The sequence below is a fragment of the Colletotrichum aenigma genome, assembly GCF_013390185.1.
Source record: "Colletotrichum aenigma strain Cg56 chromosome Unknown KSG_Cg56_contig10, whole genome shotgun sequence".
Lineage (NCBI taxonomy): Eukaryota > Fungi > Ascomycota > Sordariomycetes > Glomerellales > Glomerellaceae > Colletotrichum > Colletotrichum aenigma.
Genome location: NW_023500916.1, coordinates 3,677,191 through 3,692,959, shown reverse-complemented (window position 1 = coordinate 3,692,959; position 15,769 = coordinate 3,677,191). Strand labels below are relative to the sequence as shown.

The 15,769-nt window shown below is 56.0% G+C and overlaps 4 protein-coding genes across 4 annotated transcripts; 3 read left to right on the top strand and 1 right to left on the bottom strand.

Moving 5' to 3' along the window:
* Window positions 1–525: 525 nt before the first annotated feature.
* Window positions 526–1,980, top strand: CGCA056_v014845 (Isoflavipucine cluster transcription factor; the record flags this gene model as incomplete). The annotated part of the gene is made up of 2 exons (XM_037330087.1): window positions 526–772; window positions 833–1,980. The coding sequence occupies 2 exons, from the start codon at window positions 526–528 to the stop codon at window positions 1,978–1,980; spliced, it is 1,395 nt and encodes a 464-aa protein (XP_037171806.1).
* Window positions 1,981–2,971: 991 nt separating this feature from the next.
* On the top strand, window positions 2,972–10,467 carry BOA6 (Reducing polyketide synthase BOA6; the record flags this gene model as incomplete). Its single annotated transcript, XM_037330086.1, has 2 exons — window positions 2,972–9,760; window positions 9,814–10,467. The coding sequence occupies 2 exons, from the start codon at window positions 2,972–2,974 to the stop codon at window positions 10,465–10,467; spliced, it is 7,443 nt and encodes a 2,480-aa protein (XP_037171805.1).
* Window positions 10,468–11,487: 1,020 nt separating this feature from the next.
* On the top strand, window positions 11,488–12,512 carry CGCA056_v014843 (uncharacterized protein; the record flags this gene model as incomplete). Its single annotated transcript, XM_037330085.1, has 2 exons — window positions 11,488–11,505; window positions 11,574–12,512. The coding sequence occupies 2 exons, from the start codon at window positions 11,488–11,490 to the stop codon at window positions 12,510–12,512; spliced, it is 957 nt and encodes a 318-aa protein (XP_037171592.1).
* A 595-nt stretch (window positions 12,513–13,107) lies between these two features.
* CGCA056_v014842 (putative transporter) lies at window positions 13,108–14,998 on the bottom strand (the record flags this gene model as incomplete). Its single annotated transcript, XM_037330084.1, has 7 exons — window positions 13,108–13,344; window positions 13,406–13,577; window positions 13,633–13,844; window positions 13,892–14,305; window positions 14,360–14,646; window positions 14,698–14,755; window positions 14,804–14,998. The coding sequence occupies 7 exons, from the start codon at window positions 14,996–14,998 to the stop codon at window positions 13,108–13,110; spliced, it is 1,575 nt and encodes a 524-aa protein (XP_037171802.1).
* Between the last annotated feature and the right edge of the window lie 771 nt (window positions 14,999–15,769).

The following is a 15,769-nucleotide window of genomic DNA, read 5'->3' as shown; positions in this document are numbered from 1 at the left end:
GAGGTGCCCATTGGCCGTCCGTCAAGAGCAAGCGTACTTGATGACCCCCCCTTTGCAGTACACCCCGTTCACAGACCAGTCCATGGTCCCGGGGAGGTTAGCTCAGATACCATCCCGTCCAAGTCCGATGAGCAAGGCCCAGCATCCTCGTCCACTCTGTTCCCATGTTTTACCGTGGCGTCCACGGCTAGTCGACGTTGTCCAATGGCAGCGGCCCGACGCCCATATGCTTTTTCGAGCGGGCTATAGTCGAGGCGAGGAATGGATCAACCTGTGTTTGTCGATGTTAGTTGGTACTTCTCTCCTACCTTAGCTTACACATCTTACACGCGGTGCACCTCTCCCCTGTCCACACTCTGCAGCCTGCGTTCATGTAAAAGCTCTTGTCTCATTGCCCAGGGATCCCTCCCACTTTGCTTTACTTGAATGGACCCGGAGCTATTTGACTAAACACCGCCCCCCGACTCTGGAATCCTCGCAATTTGCTCTTGTTTTGCCAACGCCGAACGAACCATGGCAGTGACAATGGCTGACGGTCCGAATCGGAAGGCCTGCGACCGATGTCATACGCAGAAGCTCAGCTGTAAACGCGTCGGTGACGAAGCTTGCGAGCGATGTGTCAGGCTCAAGACGCAATGCAAGTCAAGCCCATCCCTGCGGTATCGGAAGCAACACCACCAGCAGTCGACAGGCGATATCCTACGAAGAAGCATTCCGTCGCCCAAACGCCAGCGATCCAACAGTGGGAGCCACGTTGTGCAACCAGATCTGTGTGAGTCTCGTGTCTTTGACTTGTCTGGGGCTCTCTCCCTTACTGACCATTACTGTGCAGCCATTGTCAAGACCCAAGCGGGTGATTCTATCACGGGGAACCCTGGATTTGGGGATCATGCTGTGTCTCCAGAAGCCATGCTGGACATTGTCGACTTCGACTTTGGCTTTGGACAGCCGAGCCTCTACCCCAACCCAGCGCCAAATCAGCCTTTGCCGCCGCCATTCCACGGTGGCATGGAAGACCTCATGGCAGGAGATTCAATTTCTCACGCGTGGAGTCCCCCACAATCTGCAACATCGGAGTCGGCATTCACGTCACCTGTGGCTCCACAGCCAGATCCAGCCAACCATGTCTATCTAGGTAGTCCTGGCCCCTTCAGGCAATCAGTCAGGCCTGGTCAACAACTCGACATCACTCCAGAGAGGCGGCAGAGAAGACGTGCAAAGCAGAGGACAAGGCAGATTTCCCTTCGGCCAGCTGCAGGTGGACCGGGACCGTCTGCGGAAGAGTGGATGCCCCGGATCATCAACGTCAACTCCAGGCTATTCGAGCTTTCGTCAAGCCTCCCACACCAGGCCGAAGCTTCTGACGACCCGTCTCGATACAGCATGGCATCCAGTCCCGAAGAGGGCAGTGCAATGATGACGCCTTTCCCGGTGGACGAGATGTTCAAACTTTCGCGCCACTTTGCCGAGATACTTGCGGAGATGGCACCGATCGAAGACGCCTCCCCCGCTAGCGACATGGAAAGGCACCAGCCGAGTAAGGGACTCGACTCACTTGCGGATCCGGCGACTTGCCTCTTCATTCTCTCCACATATGTTCGACTCCTCGACATGTACCAGAAGGTGTTCAGCTGCATTCACTTTCAACTAGGACATTTGCAGCCGGCCAGCCTGTTTCAGTCATGGAAACTCCCTGGTGTCACTGTCGGATCTTTTGCGGTAGACTCGACGCCTTCACTGCAAATGTCTCTTACGATTCAATTAGCCGAGGAGTTTCTCTTGCAGATGCGGCGAGCAGCATCATCACTGGACCCGACTCTGCGATCGGCGGAGTCTCCAGCAGGAAGAACGCTTGACGCGACTTCCATGTTTTCCGGGGTGGTGGATGTCTCATTCCAGGCCCTGAAGAGGCAAGAAGAGAGTCTTGGACAGGAACTAAAGGACCTACGTAAGGACATGGAGTCCTTCCTTGACGGATGAAGATATATCGGAGTTACACATGTTACATAATACCATTGTTCGTTTAAGCCGCATCTCTCCATACACCTAGCAGAAGTGTACGAATCGAGTTTGGCGTGGAGTTGGAGTTCGGCGTCGCTGTTGAAGAAGAGAAACAAGCCAGACTTAAACTGGACTACCAAGACAAAGAAAACGTCTTTCATATGCAAGTACCCCGACTTCCCCACGAGGTAAATGTGCACTGAATCTCACACATTGACTTTGGTACCAAGATTGCGGACCGGTGCGCGCTTCCGAGGCCGCAAAATACCCAGCCCCGTTTTCGACGTTGTTACGCTTCCGTTCTCGTCGAGCCAGCCAAGACCTGACACAGACCACATGTCGGTCGTCGTTGAAGAAGAGGCGTCTCTTATCAAGCCTCCCGACAGCCGATGGCGCCAGTGACTCTGCGATGCTGGACGGGAGGCTAGCTAAGTAGTAGTCCCGTTCCCGGGCAACTGGCCGACCGCCGAACGTGCAGCTCAAATCCCGGCGACCGTTCGAGACACGTTCGGCCACGGAACTCCGAACCACCCACCCCTTGCCAACATCATGAACGCCGAATGTTCTTCTCCCGCCGCCACACGCCCCATTCCACCCCTTTGGATCCACCCCAACCGTGGCGGATGGGGGCGTGTGTCTCTTCTGCCCCCTTGCTTTTTTGACAGCAAGGGCACAGGCGTCATGATACCGACGACGCTGGCCTGTGAGGGAGACATCGCGAGATTGATGCCGCGGGCCTGTTGACTCCTTTCCCCTTCGCCGTGTAAGTGAAAATTCTATATATCCCTTCCCGTTCTTCGCCCGAAATGATTCAGTTTATTGGAAGCAAACACATCAACTCAACTTCTTCTCTATTATTATACGCTTCTCTCCGCCTTGATATCTCATCCCTGAGGCCATCATCCCTACCACTTATACCCTTTATTCCTTCCCATAATACATAATCATCCTAGAGATACCCCTGACAGCAATGTCTACCTCCTACAAGATCCCCAAGTCGGAGCCCATTGCCATTGTCGGCACTGGGTGCCGCTTTGCTGGCGATGTTAACTCCCCTTCTCAACTTTGGAATCTCCTATCCAACCCCAAAGATCTCACACAAAAGGTTCCCGCCAACCGCTTCAATGTTGAGGGCTTCTATCACCCGGATGGAGAGTATCATGGTGCCACCAACGCCACCCAAGGCTACTTCCTCGAGCAGGACCACCGCGTATGGGACGCAGGGTTCTTCAACATCACGCCTAAGGAAGCGGAGGCTATCGATCCGCAGCAACGTATCGTGCTAGAGGTCGTGTACGAAGCCATGGAGTCTGCCGGATACACCCTTTCCCAATACGCCGGCCGCAAGGTCGCCGTCTACGCCGGTCTGATGACCGCCGATTACGACTCGCTATGCCAGCGCGACGATATCACCGCCAGCCAGTACTTCGCCACCGGTAACTCGCGAGCTATCCTCTCCAACAGAATATCCTACTTTTTCAACTTCCGCGGCCCCTCCATGACCATCGACACTGCCTGCTCATCGAGTTTAGTCGCCCTCCACCAAGCCGTTCTCAGCCTGCGATCCGGCGAGTGCGAGATGGCCTGCGTGGCCGGCGCTAACATGATGATCACGCCCGAGCAGTTCATCACCGAGTCCAGCCTGCACATGCTCAGCCCTACCGGGCGTTCGAGAATGTGGGATGTTGGCGCGGACGGATACGCGCGTGGTGAAGGTTTCGCCGCGCTCTTCATCAAGCCCCTCTCTCAAGCCCTGAAAGACGGAGACGCAATCATCAGCATTGTCAGAGAGACGGGTGTCAACTCGGATGGACGAACTCAGGGCATCACGATGCCGAACCCCTTGGCCCAGGCCGAGTTGATCAAGGATACGTACCGCCGATCGGGTCTCGACTCCCAGAGCCCCGCGGACCGATGCCAATATTTTGAGGCGCACGGGACGGGCACTCAGGCTGGTGACCCTAGGGAGGCGCAGGCTATTGCTACTGCATTCTTCGGGAACGAGGCGTCGACTGCCGCTGAAAGCGATGACAAGAAGCTTGTCGTCGGGTCCATCAAGACGGTTATCGGCCACACGGAAGGCGCCGCTGGTCTGGCTGGCCTACTGAAGGTGGTGCACTCCATGCACAACAAATCGATCCCGCCCAATCTGCACCTCGAGACCCTTAACCCGAGCGTCCGACCTTTCTTTGGCCACCTTCGCATCGCCACTGAGCTCATCCCTTGGCCCCAGGCCCCGGCTGGCCAGCCTCTGCGAGGCAGTGTCAACTCGTTCGGCTTCGGTGGCACCAACTCCCACGCCATCATTGAGCGGTACGAGCCGAGCATACACAACGAGGTCGCAAAGCGCTTCGATCAATCTGTGAAGCTCCCTACCACCAAGCTCTCCGTCGCACAGAATGCTAGCAAGCCCAGCGTTGGTCTGCCTCTGGTTCTCTCCGCCAAGTCGCAGAAGTCTCTGGTCGCGGTTGTTCGCTCCGCTAGGGAGTTCATGGTTGGTAACCAGACATCGGCTGATGAGGTCGCCTACAACCTCTACACCCGCCGTTCCGCCTTGACTTACAGGGTTTCCGTCTCTGGCGACTCTCGCGATGCAGTCATTGCCGGTCTGGATAACCTCCTCTCCAAGGCTGGATCCTCCTCCAACCCCGAGCTTGGTGTCCGTGCGAAGCTCGACGGCAACAAGCCCAAGATCCTCGGTATCTTCACCGGCCAGGGTGCCCAGTGGTCTGGAATGGGCCGCAAGCTCTTCCACTCCAACTCCGTCTACCGCAGCGCCATTGAGAAGCTCGAGGATGTTCTCAAGACATGCCCCCACCCTCCCAGGTGGTCTCTCATCCAGGAGCTCATCCACCAAGATGACGTCTCCCGCATCAACATTGCCGCCCTCTCCCAGCCTCTCTGCACCGCGGTCCAGATCGCCCTCATCGACCTCCTCGCCAGCCTTGGGGTTTCCTTCCACACTGTCGTTGGCCACTCCTCTGGTGAGATCGCGGCAGCCTATGCCGCCGGCGTCCTCTCTGCCCGCGACGCCATGCTCATCTCGTACTACCGCGGCATGTCTGCCCACCTTGCCGGCGGCAAGGACGGCCAGAAGGGAATGATGATGGCCGTCGGTATGACGCGCGCCGAGGCGACTGCTCTCTGCGAGCGCGACGACATCAAGGGCCGCATCTGGGTTGCCGCCAGCAACGCGCCCACCAGCGTCACCCTGTCGGGCGACATCAATGCTGTGAAGGCGCTGCAGGCCGAGTTGTCTGCGGAGAATAAGTTTGCGCGTCTCCTGGTCGTCGACACGGCGTACCACTCTGCCCACATGGAAAAGCCGGCTGCGGAGTATATGCAGGGCTTGGCCGCTTGCGGTATCGCGCCGAAGCAACGGAACGGAACGGTGTGGGTCTCTAGCGTCTACGCCGATGGCACGGACCCGAGCGCCGACGAGCTCAAGGCAAGCTACTGGAAGGACAACATGGTCAAGGCCGTGTCTTTCTACGAGGCTATCGACCTCGCTCTGGGCTCCCAGGGCCCATTCGACTGCGCTGTCGAGGTCGGTCCTCACCCGGCTCTTAAGGGTCCTGTTCAGCAGACTGTCAAGGCCGCGACCGGCGGTGCGCTCTCGTACGCTGGTCTCCTCGACCGCAAGAAGGACGACAGACACGCGTTCGCTGAGTTCTTGGGCTTCACCTGGTGCTACTTTGGTCCTGAGGCGATTGGATGGAAGGCTCTGGTCTCAAACTCAACCCAGCCCGGCCTCTTGTCATCCAAGATCGAGCTACCCTCCTACCCCTGGGATCACAGCCAGATGCACTACCGCGAGTCGCGCATTGCTCACCAGTACCACTTCCGCGAGCAGGGCCCCCACGAGCTTCTAGGTGTTCGCACTCGCGACGACACCGAGTTTGAGCTCCGATGGCGCAACATCCTGAAGCTTGAGACCATCCCCTGGATCCAGCACCACAAGTTCCAGGGCCAGGCTTTGCTTCCTGCCTCGGCCTACTGCGTGCTCGCGTTGGACGCTGCAAAGGCTGTTCTGAACGGTCGCCCGGCTTCAGTTGTGGAGTTGACAGACCTCGAGTTTATGAGCGGAATCTCACTCGAGTCCAACACTTATGGCATGGAAATCCTCGTTGCACTTAGCATCCAGCCCCCGGCTACCAAGGGCCGCCTGGCCGGCAAGGTTATCGATGGCACCTTCACCATCACCTCTTGCTATGCCGACGGTGTTGCGCCGATGCAGAAGAACTTCACTGGCAACCTGCGCATCTATCTCGGCGAGCCATCTGAGGGGGCTCTTCCAGAGCGCGATCCGGCCAGAGCCGAGACTCTGCCAGCCGACACCGATGCCTTCTACCAGATGATGTCGGAGATTGGCCTGGACTACACCGGTCCCTTCCGCGCTCTCAAGGGTATTGATCGCAGATACAACTTCTGCACCGCCACTCTCAAGAAGTTCCACGACTTGGACACCACCGGCCTGGGAGTCAGCCCCGCGACGCTCGACAGCTGCTTCCACTCCGTCTTCGCCGCCTGCGCATCCCCCGGCGACAAGTCGCTCTGGACTTCCTTCTTGCCCAGGAGCATCGAGAAGATCCGCTTCAACCTCGCGCTCTGCGATGGAAAGCCCGCCGACGGGGCCTCTCTGGTTGTTGACTCCATCATTACCCAGGAGATTCCGCGCACCAAGACCGCGACGACCAAGTTCGTCGGCGACATGAGCATTTTCAACACCCGCGGCGAGATGGAGATCCAGGTCGAAGGCCTCATGGTCGCTTCCTTCGCCAACTCGAAGCCCGAGGACGACAAGGAGCTGTACCTGCATACTGTGATGGACCTCGACCCCGAACACGAGATCGTCACTGCCGACATCAGCAAGGAGGACGTCGCGACTGAGCGCATCCTGCTTGAGAGCTGTGAGAGAGTTGCGCGATTCTACATTCATGATGAGTCGGCGATCAAGGAGATGGGAGCGCCGCCTACCTTCTTCACCCCGCCAACTTCGCCTCTTGCACCTAAGGTCGCGGGGTCTGAGGCTCAGCCCAGCCCTTGGAAGTACGACACTCAGGAGTCATTGGAGGCTTTCATTCTTCAATCGCCTTTCTACCATGCTCTGGAGTTCATCCGCATGCTGGGAGAGAACATCCCTGATGTCCTGCCGGCCATGATTTCCACCATTATCCAGGAGGCCAAGCAGCTGCACCGCTTCCGCTCCCACGTCAGCCGTGTTGTCTCTCAGATTGCTCACCGCTACCCTCGCATGCGAGTGCTCGGTCTGACAGACCCCGAGGCTGGTCTCTCGGAGCACATCATTGGTGGTCTCAAGGGCTCCTTTGTGTCTTACACTATAGGCACCGAGGCCGAGAAGAACTTGCTTGCTAGGCTCTCGGGTCCCGAGGCGATCAAGAAGAAGATTGACACCGAGCACCTCAAGCTCCTCGAATCTGAAGACAACTCGGCCCTTCAGCCTTTCGACTTGGTTGTCCTGAACACCTCGGTGGTCAAGGGTATTGAGCAGCGCGACAGGCTCAAGCAGGTCCAGAGCCTGATGAAGCCTGGTGCTTTCCTCATCCTCATCCACGAGTCCATGAGCCCCCTCCGCGACAGACTTCGCCGCGCCTTTGGTGTGAGGGCCCAGGTCAACGCACCCCTCACTCCCCCCGAGTGGCCCGATCTCCTGGACGAGTGCGGCTTCGTCCGCGCCGCGAAGAAGGCTGAGCAATTCTTCGCCCCTGACTTCTCCCTCATCGTCCGCCAGGCCGAGTCCGAGATCAAGCAGATCGCTCTGAACCCGTTCAACGGTTCTCTGCCCAAGGTTGCGGGACACACTCTCATCATTGGCGCCGGGTCCAACTCGGCTGATCTGGCGGCTGAGGTCCACCAGAAGCTGATCCCGGCTTGCAGCATGGTCGACATTGTCGCCGACTTTGACTCGCTCCAGCCTGCCTACTTCAACGAGGTCAGCAACGTCATCTTCCTCGCTGACCTGGACGAGCCGATGATGAGCACCATGACATCCGAGCGCCTTGATCTCCTCCGCGCCCTCATGGCACCTGAGAAGGTCGTGCTCTGGGTCACCATGAACTCTCGCGCAGGCAACCCTGAGCATGCTGCCACCTATGGTTTCTCGCGCTCCATGCTGGCCGAGATTCCCAGTTTGAAGTTGCAAATGCTCGATCTCGACTCTCGACGCGACTCAGTCGATGCCGTTGCCGAGACCTTCTTGCGACTGAGCATGAAGGAGCTGCGCACTAGCGGCAAGGACGGCGAGCTGCTCTGGACGCACGAGAACGAGATCTTCATGGAGCAAGGTCACAGACTTGTGCCCAGAGTCATCCCCTGGAAGGAGGGCAATGACCGAGTCAACTGCCCCCGCAGACTCGTTTCTTCCGAGGTCAACACCCTCGAGAGCTGTGTCGAGGTTGTCTCCTCCCAGTCTGGTGACGGCTCCGCGGTCTACACTGCCAACATTGTCGAGGGTGAGATCCTTGACGCTATTGTCCCGGACCAGAGCGTCATCATGGTCAACTACAGCTCTGTCGAAGTGATCAACTTTGGCCTCAAGTACGCCTCTCACGTCTGCATTGGCAAGGATGTCTCTACCGGTGAGCAGTCGCTGGCAATGACAAAGGCCAACTCTTCCTACGTCACGGTGCCCAACTCCTGCGTCTTCCCTCTTGGAGACCGCAACATCGAGCCCAAGACTCTGCTCAGCCTTGTCCTTCGCTACCTGGTCACGTTTTCTCTTGAGGAGGAGATGATGGGGCAGACTCTTCTGCTTCTCGAGCCCGACACCGTTCTCTTGGAGTGCATGAAGGAAGTCTTTGAGCCTAAGGGTGTCAATGTCATCTCTTGCACCACCACCCCGATCAAGGTCAGAACCCCTGGCGAGCGCTACATCCACCCCTACGCCAGCAACCGCGAGCTCAAGGCTCTCTTCCCCGCCGGTGGTGCCTCCATCATCGACTTCCTTCCCGAGGGCAGCGAGCTCTCCGAGGCCATCCTCGATTGCCTCCCTGAGAATTGCGAGTACCACTCCCGCTTCTCTCTCCTGACTTCGGAGCACGTCGTCGCCCTCGGAGACTCCATGGACATCGAGCCCATCTGGGAGACCGCCATCGAGAAGGCGTTGGAGAGCATGACCGGCATGAAGGGCCAAATGGGCATTCCCAACATCGACTCCGTCTCTGTCCCCGCCCTCTTGGATCAATCTAGCAGCGGCAAGCCCTTCCAGGTCCTCGACTGGCGCGCCGATCGCACCGTTCAGCACATTGCCAAGCCGCTACTGGGAACTCAGCTCCTCCGCCCCTACAAGACCTACGTCCTCGTCGGCCTCACCCGCGACATGGGCCAGAGTCTCTGCAACCTCTTCTACGAGCACGGGGCGCGTCACTTGGTCCTCGCCAGCCGCAACCCCAACATGAACCCGCAGTGGATCGACGATCTCGCCGCCAAGGGCTGCGAGGTGCGCATCGAGAGGCTCGACGTTACCAGCATCGAGAGCGTGAGGGCCTTTAAGGAGAGGCTTGCCGCCGAGATGCCGCCCGTCGCTGGTGTCATCAACGGCGCCATGGTCCTCGACGACCGCGTCTTTGCGCAGATGGATGAGAATACCTGGCAGAGGGTCATGCGCCCCAAGACCGTGGGCTCCAGCAACCTCGACGAGATCTTCTGCGACTCCGACATGGAGTTCTTCATCATGACTTCCTCCTTCGCTGCCCCTGGTGGCCACGGAGGACAATCAAACTACGCCGCTGCCAATATGGTGAGTACCCCCCTCCCCTCCCTGTTTCCTTCAACGCCGCTAACAATCCGCAGTACATGAACGGCCTCGCCGCCAACCGCCGCCTCCGCGGCCTGCCCGGCTCCGTCCTCAACATCGGCGTTATCTACGGCCTCGGCCTGCTCCACCGCGAGCGCAACGACATCTATGCCTTCCTCGAGAAGGACGGGTACCCGCCCATCTCGGAGCGCGATATCCACCACATGTTCCTCGAGGCTATTGTCACGGGACGCCCCGTCGACGGCCAAATCTACGACATCACGACCGGCCTGAGCCGCTACAGCACGGCGAACCCGGACCCGCTGCACTGGCACCGCGACCCGCGCTTCTCGCACTTTACGGTTGAGGACGACGCGGCGGCCGCGGAGGAGGGCGAGGGCAAGCAGAGTCTCAAGGAGACGCTGCGCGGCGTGGTGAACAGCGGGGTAGATGCTGTCGCGGAGGTGCTGACGGAGGGGTTTGCGCGGTACCTTGAGACTGTGCTGGGCCAGAGCGAGGGGAGTGTGAAGGGCGAGCACAGTGTGGGCGAGCTCGGCATGGACTCGCTTGTTGCTGTGGAGGTGAGGGGGTGGTTTTACAAGGTTGTCGAGAGGGATGTGTCTGTGATGAAGATTTTGGGGAGTGCGAGCGTGGCGAAGCTGTGCCATGAGGTGTCTGAGGGGTTTGTGGGTGAGAGGACAAAGGCTTGAGCGATGCCTTTTACTATACAAGATGTGGGATACATGTGGGTTTTGGATAGGATGTTTGGAATTTTGGAAAAGCTTGGGAAGGCGGGTTTGATTTTGGTGTTTTGGTTTTGGTTTGGCTGTCTTACAGATTGGTTCGGGAAAACGGCGGTCGTCTTTTGTTCTTGTTCGGTATGGGCTTGGTCTTTTGATTTTTGGGTTGATACCACGGTCATTACATAACCTCTTTTGTTTAGACATATTCAAGAAACAATTTTCACAAATAAGATCTCATGAATCATGTGATGCTCATGTCATGGTGTGACGTTTTGGTTTGCTTCGTCAAGGGCTTGGGAGTCCACTGCTTGAGACATATCCAGCAAGCGGTACCTATAGGGGGTTTTAAACAATGAAGCGTACTTCCAATGATTCAACATACCTAAATGATTTACAGAAACGCGGAGGCCTTTTCATTTCACGCTCGCTTGCTGTCGGAGGCCGGTGAGTCCACACTCCGACCCGACCAGACCCCCATGACCCGTTCAATCGGCACGTGTACGACTTTTGGCCCGGCACGGGATGAGCCAGGCGCCGATACACAAGCGGCGCAGCCATCTCAGTCGGCCCCAGGACCGATTCGGTAAGCCTGTACGGCGGAGCGGACGTCAACTACCCCCGACCATCATCTTATTGTGGGGCCCTCCTCGAGGGCTGCATTCTTTGTCCCTTCTGAAAGCGTCATGACTGGTCGATGGTGCCGCTGTAATGAGCGATCTTGGCCGGGGTGCTGTGGCTGGAATGCTGCAGACCCGACGACAGGGAAATCACGAAGATTGTTTCCGCAGCCACTCCGCAGCCTCCTTTTACATAATGTCGGTGACGGTAAATCCGAAATCAAGACCATAAAGTGCTTATAGTGCTCATTAATGAGACGGCCTCTAATGTTTTTAAGTCTGCCAGATCCAGGCCTTATAATACCTCTTGCGTTCTTTCGCAGCATCTGCTCCTGAATACCCAACAACGAAGCATACTGAATAAGCCACGATGAGCAGTGCACAGCAGGTAAGTAAAATCACATAATATTCGCTTCTCTCCAGCTTTCAAGTTTGGCCTAACATTTTCTCTCTAAGAAGAAGGCCTCTGGCCCGCCGTATGTACCCACGGTAGCTCTTCTGGGTCTGACCCCAACCTCAACCGTCGACATCCCGATCTCAGCCGTCCTGATCACATTCTTCCTATGCTCAGCAGTAGCAAACTTCACGATATTCAGGCGCAACCAAGCCCGTGCCCACAAATTCATTCCGTCCATGGTTTTCTTCGGCTTCTCCATGGCGCGCACGGCAGCACTGGTCCTGCGAATCGCCTGGGCGGAGCGGTTGACGAACGCGAGCCTGGGCATCGCTGCAATGATCCTCGCCAGCGCCGGCACCGTGATCCTATTCGTCATCAACCTCATTCTCGCCCAGCGCGTCCTGCGCTCTCTACATCCGCGATTTGGCTGGCACCGGGTTCCGAGCTTCGCCTTCATGTTTCTGTATTTTTGCGTTGTGGCCTGTCTGATCATGACCATCGTCCCGACGGTTCTTACGTTCTACACCCTCGACACTTCCGTTCGCCAAAAGGCCCGACAAATTCAGCTTTTCTCCGGCACCTATCTTGCCCTACTGGCGTTTCTCCCGATCCCTATCGTTGGTCTCGCAGGTGCGTTCCCAAAGTCTGGGAAGCCAGAGCCTTTCGGCAGCGGCTCTCTCCGGACGAAAATGGTTTTGGTCCTGGGTACCGCCGCGCTATTGACCCTGGGCGCTGGATTTCGCATCGGCGTTAACTTCACGACGCCACGACTTGCGTCAAACCCGGCGTGGTATCATCAGAAGGCATGCTACTACGTCTTCAACTACGTTCTCGAGATTATTGTCGTGTACACGTATACGTTGTCTCGTTTCGATAGACGATTTTATGTACCGAATGGAGCTAAGGGGCCAGGAGACTACGCGGCCGGCTTTGCCATGGAACACGCCGAAAGTAAAAGCACCAATAACTTCAATGAGTCTGACCTCAAAAATATCTAATCTTAACTTATAAGATTGGGATTTGAAGAAACTTATTTCAGTAGGAGTGGGAGGAATTTTCTAAGGTTCGGCAGACAACCTTTGATGACCTACATCAATGTCTTGTTGAGCCAGTTGACAATGATGAACTATATATACTCTAATGAAACTGTCCCTTGTTACTTGTGTTCGAGATACTGAATTCATAACATACGCAGAGACGGACCCAAGCGGCTCCAGATCGTGATCTTTCCATCAAAGTCGTTGCGAAGCTCCGTCACGTCCCACACAACGCCGGCCTCATCTTCAGCCTCTGGAGTATCATCGGTTAAATCTGCCGAATCCTTTTAGTTTCGAATGGACCCTCAAATCTTGTTTCGCGGCTAGATCGAAGAATGAAGAAGCATCCTCCTCGATGACGAAGGGGACTGCATGTCTCCCCGGAGGAGAAAAGGTGATATTCTTCAAATCGCGTTACGAAACCCTTCTCAAATTCGTCCGAAGGCTTCAGATCTTTTCAAACCCGTGCAAGTGAGATCGAAAATTTGCAGAAGTTCCATTCATTTGGCATACGCAATATTACTCAAGTGAATTATCATAGTTCACTGATACTAAACTACCACATGTATCGGAAGGTGATGGCCCTGTCACCTTGGGCGGACAACTCCTCTGCGGTGTATCGGCTGTCTTCGCCTGCGGCCATCTGCCTGTCACGTTTCTTGTTGATCCTGATGTATGAGAAGATGAGTACAAGGGCAGCAATGATGCCGACGGAAATGAAGCCGAGCTCAAGTCCGTGCCCAAGGATGTACCGAGGAGCATCTTTTTGGCGGTAGAAATTGGACGCCATGGCCTACCAGATGTCAGTCGAGTCAAGTCAAGCAAGAATTTCTTTGTTGTTCGGAACATCTTACACCACCCAAGTTACCAACACCGATTTGCAGAGCCATTCCAGCGCTGCGCTTGTAACTCCCAGAAAGATTGTTGGAGAGCCAACTGATGACTCCAGGGAAGGCAGGATAGATGGCGCATGCAGCCACGAAAACGCCGCCATAGACGACTTTGGGATTTGAACTTGAGATACACCTATGAAGAAACAAGTGTCAGCGCAAAATTGGTGACGTAGTTGGCAGGGCCTTACATGGAGAACCCAACGATCATCATGCATAGGAATCCGACAATGAACGGGCTTCGCTTGCCCAGGCGGTCGGAAAGATAGGCGACAACGACTGCGAGGATCGCGGCCGTGATGTAAATCGGAACTGTCATGAGCTGGGCGGTGCTTGACGTATAGTTAAGGTTTCGGATAATGGTGGGCAGGAAGAGGCTGATGCCGTACAGGGGGCAGACAATCTGTACTGTTAGCGGACGATCTTCCTTGGCCCGGATTCTCTACTTACTCCCCAATAGACGAAGATGTTGATCCAGATTTGCCAGTCCTTGAAAGCGTCCCAGACATATTTCCACTGAAACTCGTCGGCCTCAGCAACCTGGACGCGGTTGTCTGACTTTCCTTGAACCTGGCCCTGATACTTGAGGCGGTAAACAACGAATGCTCTTTCTTCCTCGGTCAAAAACGTAGCTGTTTCAGGGAAGTCGTGTAGCGCCCAGAAGGCAAACACTGCAACGATGACTGTGACTATGCCCTCGAGAATGAAGATCCATCGCCAGCCCTCCAGGCCGCCGGTGCCATCCATCTTGGAAATGGCGAACGCGAGCAGACCGCTGAAAGCACCAGCAATCGACGCAGCGGAGAAGAACATTGCTTGTCGGAGTTGGATCTCGTGGCGACAGTACCACATTGTCAAGTAGTACTTAAACCTTAGTCAGATTGCGATTTCCACGAGTTGAGCTGGCTCAAAACTTACAGCAACACCGGGAAATAGGCCAGCCTCAGTCACGCCAAGGAAGATTCGAGCGACTAGTAGCCCATGGTAGTTCCTGACAATCCCCATAAGCGTCATCACTGTGCCCCAGGCAACCATGATCGTGGGAAGCCAGATGCTCGGTCGGAGTTTCTTGAGCAATAGGTTGCTCGGGACTTCGAATGCGGCGTATGTGAAGAAAAAGACTGTGAGACACCAGTTGTACTGGTCAGATGTCATTCCAAGGTCTTCTTGCAGTCCTTCAATCTTTGCGTTGCCGATGTTCCCGCCTATGGCTGATGTCAATTAGGTCCTTGAATTCGGTGGTAATTCTGACTAACGGTCGAGGAAAGATAGGAGATATAGCAAGGCCAACATGGGAATGAGGCGGATGTCCATCTGTATCGCCTCAAAGGTTAGTCATGTGAATCGTCACGGCGCAAGTACTGTTGTAATGAAAGCGCTTGCCTTTCTCAAAATCTTCTTCTCATCCAAGTGCGCAAAAGACGCAAGAGTCGTTCCCTGTGCTGTCGCGATCGCATCGATGCGCCCAATCTCGTCCTTTCTCGTCAAATGTTCTGGTTGACCATTTTCCAGCTCCGACACGTCCAGCTTTTCGGAGTTGGTAAACATGCCAGCCATCTTTGCCAATCCAACGAAGGATGGCAGTAATTTGCAATCGACCTGTGATCCTATTCCCAGGGCTTGGTGGAAGCGATGGTCGGGGATGGGTTGACGAGGAGCTGCTGAACAAGAGATGCCAAGGACAGAAAACGGTTTGTGCAAGGGTTCGTCGTCGAACACCCCAGGCCATCATGGTTGGCTCATCTACTAGATATAAACCTTCGGATCACTGTCCGCCGGTTCGGCCCAACCCACGGGCCACCAAACAGGTTGGCCATCGTTTGCATCGTCAGCGGCTGGGGTGAGCCCCATCCGCCGCCGGCTCGGCAGATCGAAACGGCCAATAAGTTTATCGGTCTCTCAAGATGCCGGGGTGATTGTGGGTGTCAAGGCCGAGGTAGGAGGCTACCCCGCGTTTCTTGATCTTATTTGAAGTAAGCTTGGGGTGAACGCGCAGCGGAATGATGGCCGCTGCAACGTGTGACCCACGTGTTCTGGTCTGGATTAGTTGGAGATTGGTTGGAGGCTGGTCGGAAACGGCACAGATATGTTGAGGGATCGGCGGAGCGGAGAGGTTGGCGTTGATTGTGGTCGTGATGTCACTTGGAGAATGCGGGGGAGGAGCCGGTGTTCGGTCCGCACCACGACTAACATAGATCACGGGATCTAATTCCGGCTCGTCTCTGCACCGCAGAGAGGCTAAACTATCCGGCGTTACATTTGGCCTCCGATGTTTTCCTGTGAACCAAAGAAACTTCTCATATCTAGATGATATCTAACGTTTTGTCA